General features: G+C 38.4%; 1 pseudogene and 1 gene segment (V, D, J or C); one reads left to right on the plus strand and one right to left on the minus strand.

The window, feature by feature from the left end:
• Positions 1-2,097: 2,097 nt before the first annotated feature.
• On the minus strand, positions 2,098-3,824 carry LOC120555175 (annotated as a pseudogene).
• Positions 3,825-4,606: 782 nt separating this feature from the next.
• On the plus strand, positions 4,607-5,127 carry LOC120555134. The segment is given in 2 exon segments: positions 4,607-4,658; positions 4,766-5,127. Coding segments are annotated over 2 exon segments (375 nt in total).
• Positions 5,128-9,162: the final 4,035 nt, after the last annotated feature.

Raw genomic sequence — 9,162 nt, forward strand, 5'->3', positions numbered from 1 at the left:
TTTAACCCAATCGAAAAATACTGCAATATGTGTGTTGATACTGGGATGTCTACACAACTGTGTGAGTTGATTGACTTCAAAAAGTTTGCAACTTTACTCAAACCAAAGTTCAAAACAGCTGTTCATGTCTGTCTTCTCTAGTCTGTTGGCTATTTAGGTTTTTTCCTGGCACCGTTACTAACACATTCTGCACTTATTACGGCGTCTTGTGTAGACTGTTTACACATTTGTGCTCATCATCATATGTACATTTAATGTGCCAGTGTTATTGTTGAATACACAGTGTTGGGGAGTATCGGAATACATGGGTTATTCAGGCTAACAATAAAATTATGAGTAACTGTATTCCGTTACAGTTACAATTTAAATAGTTGGTATTTAGAATACAGTTACATTGTTAAAATCAATGGATTACATGACGATACTTCTCTGTTACGAGTTTATTCACTCTGAATAAATTAAGGGACCACTTAATGCATTTTCCACAAGCCCCGATATGAAATAGAAAAAAATAGCTATTTGCGTGATCAGTCACAAAGGGGGTGGGGAAAAGGACAAGAAAAACCCGACGCCGGAATAAGTTTCTATCTTGGAAATTCAAACAGCATTTCACATTAAAGAACGAACCGGGAGAATGAAATATAACTGTGCAGTGCAAACTCTGCTTGCCAGCAACCAACCTCCTTTCAGCGTCCAAATTACTCCACCTCCAACCTGAAGAAGCATCTTAAAGTAAGTTATTTTTTAATTAGCCAAGAGTAGTCGTCTGCTGTAGTTTTACTGATCACCTTGCTATTTTAACATTGACGTGTGACTTTACATTCTCCTAGGTGCTGATTTACTAGCTCCAGAGCCGTTTAAAGACTGACTAGCATGTTTGACATGCTAGCTAACGTTAGCTAAAATTAGCTTGTGGTAGCAAGACTGCGGTTAGATTTTTGTAGTATGCAGTTCGGGACTACCAATACAATAATCTATCTGCTTGTTCAGGTACACATTCAGCTAGTTGGAATAAAAAGAACACACCATTATAGGCCTGTTTAGTAAGCTGGATGTGATAGCTGCATTCCTACACTTATAAAACGCAATTCAATGTGGAAGTAATCCTGAAGTAATCCAAGTATTCAGAATACGTTACTCAGATTGAGTAACGTAACAGAATACGTTACAAATTACATTTGTGGGCATGTATTCTGTATTCTGTAACGAAATACGTTTTGAAAGTATCCTTCCCAACACTGTGAATACATTGTGAATACATATTTCTAAAATGGTGTTTTTTTTGAGTTATTATTACACAATACTTTTTCTGACCTTTTTGAATCTTGCCCTACACACAACCCATATTACTAAAAAAGACTAAAACGAATAAAAACTAAACTAAAACTAAGCATTTTCAAAAACTACACTAGCAAACCCTCTTTAAAAACTAATTAAAACTAAACTGAATTTGAAAACAAAAAGTCAAAACGAAATAAAAATAAACTAAACTATAATAACCATGGTCCATATCAGTATGAAATATATAAAACACAGAAACACAAACAAGACAAAAAGTTGACATTGAATTCAACAAGATCAAAGTGTTCCAATGTTGCTAAAAATATGAAGTGTACCTTGTGTCACATTATGTGGGATCAGTTAAAGCCATTATAATACATTTTTTAACGTTTTAAACGATGTATACATTTGTAGGAAAGAATCAAGAGGAGCCAACTTGGTAATTATAAACATAGTAATACAGAAATCATATGCCTGCATCTATATGAAGTATATGCAAAAATATTTTCTCTTACATGCAACTCAAAAACCCAACAAATACACTGAGACCAAAAGTTAATTCTTGACTTTGGAAACAGCAAAATAATCTCTTCACAACGTCCATCCATTAGCTGTTGTTGAGCTTCCAATCATATCACATGATCTTCCTCAGCAGATGGTTTTTAATTTTTTTTTTTAATTTTCAAATTCATATTCCTCTGAGCATTTGTGTGAGACTTCTTGTCCCGCTGGCTAACCCAAGGTCAAATATTCCATGAGAACTGGGTGAGCCCTGTCTGCGGTTTTCTTTACAATAACAGACATGAAAACAACTGATTTGATGAAAAGGGATTTATTGTGATGACATCATCAAAAGTACAACAAGCTACACAACTATCAATGAAACATGTAATTAGACAGTGAGAGAGAGAGAGAGAGAGAGAGAGAGAGAGAGAGAGAGAGAGAGAGCAGACTGAGATCAGTCACACTGGTCTCTCCTCAGTGTCTCTGAGAGCGGAGTCTGGGAGCCCTGGGTGGCCTCACAGGTCACAGAGCCCACCTTCTCCCACTGGTCTTTAGGGAGCCTCAGGGTGCTGCTCCAGCTGTATTTGCCGTCCTTCCCCAGCACCCCGGGGCTCCTGCTCTCCTCCCAGCTGCTGCTGCTGCTGCTGCGTCCACCTTCCAGGCCAGACTCCAGTCTGAGGGGAAGCCCTTGTTGGCCAGGCACATGAGCGTGGCCTTCCCCTTCAGCAGCTCATCACTGGAGGGGGGCAGCACCGTCAGGGTGGGACGGACATCACCTAGGAGACACCAATCAGCTTAGAGGACAGGGACCACACAGCTGTCAATCAAACCAGCAGACACTTGGACACCTTGACTGTGTGAGAGTTGGTTTTCTCCTTTAAGGAGTTTCTGTCAGATGGTTTTTCTGCTCCACCAGTCACTCACTCACACATTGTTTCACTTCCCTTTAAGAAGCCTCTCATGCAAATCAGCACAGAGAGAATCATCTACACAATGAGCTGATATATATCAAACTATACACTGGAAATAAAATGTCAACTTTTGGACAAATCTTTAAACCTCTAAATGAAAATCAGCACCAACCTAACTATACATTACTTTAAAGTATTAAGTGTAATAGAAACAAATCCAGAAAATGAGCTGACAACATCAAATGTTCTTCATGTGGATTTTGATCATCATTACCAAACTGTTCAAATAGTTTTCAAATTTTTAAACAATACATGACACAGTAAAGAGATGTTGCACATTTTCAAATACCGATCTTTATCTTTGCTCTGTTCAATTGTTTGAATATTCAAATCTTCATTTGCTTTAAACAGTTATCATTGATGTGGAAAATTAAAAATGAATCTTGTAGAACAGTTTTTCAGTTTTATCTTTTCCACACTTCAAGTCATTTAAATTTCCGTTTGACAGAAATGTGTAAAGAAATGTTTAGTGAAGCTGCTCTGAGTTAGTCTCCACGATAAAGGAGGAGAAATAAAAACATGAATACATGTATGATTTATCAACTGTAAACAGAATTTAAAACATTACTTTACAATATTTACAGTATAGTTTTTAGTATTTGTGCAGAAACTTACTTCCAACATTCAGTCTGGTTCCCTCCCGAACGTGTACCACAGTGATACAAAGTCATTGAGCCGCCGTACAAAAACCTCTCACTGTAGAGAGACACGGCTCTCTGACTTTGTCAGACTGAACTAAACCTACAAGCCCTCAAGATGCTACTTTACCATTAAAGTTGGAAATAATGATTTATCCTCTGACTCAATATTTCATTTTCTTTGCGATGAACTTTTGTTTTACTATTTCAAAAGCAATCTTTTGCCTCTTACAGTGATATATTTCTTTAAAAATGATGGATTAATATTTCACAAAAAAGGAAAGTTAACAGTGCAGAAAGTAAAAGGAAGAAAAATAGCTCCTGAAATAAAAAGTTTTTTAAAAAGTTTGACTTACTTCCAACATTCAGTCTGGTTCCTCCACCAAAAGTCAACCACAGTGATACAAAGTCATTGAGCCGCCGTACAAAAACCTCTCACTGTAGAGAGACACGGCTCTCTGACTTTGACACAAACAAACTCACCAAAATGAGGCTGTTTGTAAAATCTCGTCAAATGAAAAGAGAACTGACAATAACACAGTGCTGCAGATTTCCAGAATATATGCTTTTTATTTATATTGATTTCAAATCAAGTGTATATTGTCCGTTTATATAATCTGTTTTCAATTACAGAAGAAATTAGATTAATTTTGTTGTCCACCTCGGTGGAAATTTGTCCTTGGCTTTTCCCAGATTACAGCAAATGTTCATACAATGCACATAACACAGAACACCATTAAAAACATACAGAATATGCAAAATACAATATAAAATCGTACAAAGGGGAAGGTGACAGCAATAAAAAATACAACAGAGCAAATCTTAAAAAATAACAAGTGTTCCCTGGTGCAGTTATTCTGTGTTCAATAGCTGTTTGGCATAGGGAATAAAAGACTTCTTTTATATGTTCCAGCTGGTCCTGGGAAGTCTAAATCAAACATTTTGGAAGATTTGTCAAGAAGTCAAAGTGTTATTGAAAGATCCTAATCAATGCTCTGATAAAGTGATTGATCCATTGATGATCAGCATCATCAGAGTAATCCAAGTCCCTGTTGGAGTCAGTCAGAGCATTTCCATAGAGAGCCACTTTGCATCAGCAGCACCATGCTCCAGTGCTCTGGGAGAGTTTATAGTCCTGAGAGTTGAACACTGGATGACTGACAGCTGTCCTTCATGACAACAGAAGACACAGAAATCCTCCTCATCAAAAACATGACTTTGATCTCCGTCCTCATCTGGACTCTCCTCTGCTGCTGCTTCACAGGTAAAGTCCAGAGAATCAAACTCCTCTCCTCTATCAACATCCGTCCCTCTGAAATGAAGCCGACTAAACCGTGACGCTGCTTTATGTTTTTGTCTCTGTATCCTCAGAGTCCAGCGGTCAGTACACAGTGACTCAGCCTGGAGCAGTGAGCTCTGCTCTGGGAGGCTCCGTCTCCATCAGCTGTAGGACCAGTCAGAGGGTTTATGGTACCTACGAGTTAGCCTGGTACCAACAGAGAGATGGAGAAACTCCTAAACGGCTCATTTACTATGCTAGCACTCGACAATCAGGGATTCCAGATCGTTTTACAGGCAGTGGATCAAACTCTGACTTCACTCTGACCATCAGTGGAGTCCAGACTGAAGATGCAGCAGTTTACTACTGTCAGAGTCTTCACATTCCCAACAGCCAGTGGGTGTTCACACAGTGAAAAAGCGTCGTACAAAAACCTCCCTCAGTCAGACTGAACAGAAACTGAACCGACTGCTGCAGCTGGAAGCTACTGCAGAGACTGATACACTTCACTGAGGACACACACACACACACACACACACACACACACGCACCTGATTCAACAAAAGGGAGACAAACCATCATCAACTTTCACAAAATATATTTATTTTAACAAATTAAACCAAAATAGAGGGTTAACTTTAGCTAATATATGGGCTGTGGATATTAGTAAAGTCAGTTTGTGTGATGTTCATGAGTGGTAAATATGTGTGTGTAAAGTTGGATAGGAGCAGAGTAGAGAACTAAAGCAGACGGGAGAAAGCAAAGCTGCAGCAGAGTGGAGAGTCAGCCAGAGAGAGGGGCTGCACTGCATCCAGACTTAAATAACCTCCTGCTACTGGGAACATCCTCAGCTGTTCCCAGTTGCTCTAACCATCACCTGCAGAGAGGCACAGACAGCTGAATCACACAGCTAACTCAAGATGACACCATCCATTCATATCACATCAATCTCATGTTCGTATCTGATTTTCAATTTTAACTTTATTTCAGACACACAGGTCCATATCAAGGTCATAATCGTTAACGAAAACGAACGAAATAACGGAAACTATGTGGGAAAAAACATTGCCGTTAACTGAAATAAAAAAAAGCATTACAAAAAACGATAACTAAACTAAAACTGTAATGTCTGTTTGCAAAACTAACTAAAATAAAATAATCGAGTAAATGTCCTTAGTTTTCATCTTTGTCAATATCTTTCACAGAGCAAATAACGTTATATATCTTTCAGAGTTGACATTTCCAACCATAGACCTGTTTTATTCAGTCTGTGCCGTAGACATATAGTTTCCGACTGGGAACACAGTAATTCCGACATTCCACGTCAAATTGAACACAACATGTCCGTGCCCTCGCGGGCATGATGGCGCGATACCGAACCTCAGAAGAAACGCCAGAGTCCTATTTGATCATGACTGTGTCAGATAAAAGCAAGTGCCTGCAGGTGGAAGGTGATAAAATAAGTGGACAATTTATTAAAGGGAGAAATCCCACGAATTTGAAAGTACATTTGAGAAGGGCACACAAGGAGGCTAACCTAGCTTACCTTAACAAGCAGTGACAGGGCCATAGATATATACACACACAGAAGCGACATCTATATGTGTATATCTATGTGACAGGGGCAAGGACAACACATAAAAGCCCCCTTTCCCAGAAGCAAGCTAACCCCGGTAACGTTACTGGTAGGGACGTATGGCCAGGCAGCATGACGGAGACAACAGCAGGACAGAGAGCACCACAGGAGGGCTTTTCCACCAACGACCGATAGCTGCTGGTTAGGAAATGCACGCAGGATCACTAAAAGTGTGAGGAAGCGTGGGTTATAGTTTTTTCGATTGCTTACGACAGTGGGCACAACTGGAGTCACATGTGCAAAACTCTACCTCCAGTCTGCACAGCAGCAGTTCATGTGGACCAAACTCTAGTTCGTTTTTCATCGGCGGAACACAGTTTTCAAAACTCTACACACTTATCCCCTGACTTTAAGCACTGTAGATTTACAGCACTTTGTTCAAATGCTAACACACTACTGTCAAAACTGTTAACCACACATTCAAAACAGAATAGATTTCAGTCTGGTGCCTATCAAACACTGCTGATTGGAATTTCAGCTGAAAGCCTAAGCAGGTGTCTTGTTTTAGACTAGTTAGTGAACATATATGGTATTTATACAGAGAAAGATCAGAAAGCCTTTTTTGTATACAAACACCAAATAAGAATGAAACAGTTATACACTGTACCGTTTGAGAGAAACAGGTAAAAGAGCAAAGATACCAACATGTCCAGGTAAGATGTCTGAGGTTATGTACACAGCTATAAAAAAAGGTGAAAACACTATATCTTTACAATAGTAAAACTGCATTCTTACTGTTTTTCAGAAAGTAATGGAGGTGAAAGCAATAGAAACACCACATTCATTTGTATTTAGAGATGATGCAGACATCCAATGTGATGAAGAAAACTTGCCACATGATGCTGGAGAGGAGGCAGGATTAGTCACACTATTCTTTGGTACTGTTACATATGTACCTTTTAGTTTTTTCTCCAGTAATTCCATAAATTACCAGAGCCAAATTACTATATTGAAGCAAACTGCTGATTTTCATTCCTTCTTGTTTACCGTATGTAAAAATTGGTATATTATACAATCTATATCTTTACCTCAAATAAAGTATTGAGTAGTGTCAAGTCACTCAAATTGTTCAAACTGTAAAGATGAGAAAGTTTGTAATTTGTGTATTGGTGTTTGATGCTAGTGTTTTTACTCTCAGTGTGTTCTGAGTGACAGTGTGTGTGTGTGTGTGTTTGTGTGTGTGTGTTATCTCAGTGAGTATTGTTCTGAGTGTGTGGCTGCACTGAGCCTGTTCTGAGATGTGTGTTAAGGGTGATGTGAACTGTTTAGCTCAGGTGACTGTTGGTAGTGCAGACTGTGGTTAGAGCACATGTGACTCCAGTTGTGCCCCCTGCTGGCCTAACTATCAGAAAATACTGCAATATGTGTGTTGATACTGGGATGTCTACACAACTGTGTGAGTTGATTGACTTCAAAAAGTTTGCAACTTTACTCAAACCAAAGTTCAAAACAGCTGTTCATGTCTGTCTTCTCTAGTCTGTTGGCTATTTAGGTTTTTTTCCTGGCACACGTTACTAACACATTCTGCACTTACTGCGGCGTCTTGTGTAGACTGTTTACACATTTGTGCTCATCATCATATGTACATTTAATGTGCCAGTGTTATTGTTGAATACACAGTGTTGGGGAGTAACGGAATACATGTAACGGCGTTACGTATTCAGAATACAAATTATGAGTAACTGTATTCCGTTACAGTTACAATTTAAATAGTTGGTATTTAGAATACAGTTACATTGTTAAAATCAATGGATTACATGACGATACTTCTCTGTTTCACGAGTTTATTCACTCTGAATAAATTAAGGCAACTTAATGCATTTTCCACAAGCCCCGATATGAAATAGAAAAAAATAGCTATTTGCGTGATCAGTCACAATGGAGTCGGAACCGGCACGACAGAGCCAGGGCAGGAATAAGTTTCTATCTTGGAAATTCAAACAGCATTTCACATTAAAGAACGAACCGGGAGAATGAAATATAACTGTGCAGTGCAAACTCTGCTTGCCAGCAACCAACCTGCTTTCAGCGTCCAAATTACTCCACCTCCAACCTGAAGAAGCATCTTAAAGTAAGTTATTTTTTAATTAGCCAAGAGTAGTCGTCTGCTGTAGTTTTACTGATCACCTTGCTATTTTAACATTGACGTGTGACTTTACATTCTCCTACGTGCTGATTTACTAGCTCCAGAGCCGTTTAAAGACTGACTAGCCCCGTTTGACATGCTAGCTAACGTTAGCTAAAATTAGCTCGTGGTAGCAAGACTGCGGTTAGATTTTTGTAGTATGCAGTTCGGGACTACCAATACAATAATCTATCTGCTTGTTCAGGTACACATTCAGCTAGTTGGAATAAAAAGAACACACCATAATATGCCTGTTTAGTAAGCTGGATGTGATAGCTGCATTCCTACACTTATAAAACGCAATTCAATGTGGAAGTAATCCTGAAGTAATCCAAGTATTCAGAATACGTTACTCAGATTGAGTACGTTACAAATTACATTTGTGGGCATGTATTCTGTATTCTGTAACGAAATACGTTTTGAAAGTATCCTTCCCAACACTGTGAATACATTGTGAATACATATTTCTAAAATGGTATGTTTTTTTTGAGTTATTATTACACAATACTTTTTTCTGACCTTTTTGAATCTTGCCCCTGACACATAACCCATATTACTAAAAAAAAGACTAAAACGAATAAAAACTAAACTAAAACTAAGCATTTTCAAAAACTACACTAGCAAACCCTCTTTAAAAACTAATTAAAACTAAACTGAATTTGAAAACAAAAAGTCAAAACGAAATAAAAATAAACTAAACTATAATAACCATGGTCCATATCAGTATG

The sequence above is a fragment of the Perca fluviatilis genome, unplaced genomic scaffold (genome assembly GCF_010015445.1).
Source record: "Perca fluviatilis unplaced genomic scaffold, GENO_Pfluv_1.0 PFLUV_unplaced_scaf_2, whole genome shotgun sequence".
Lineage (NCBI taxonomy): Eukaryota > Metazoa > Chordata > Actinopteri > Perciformes > Percidae > Perca > Perca fluviatilis.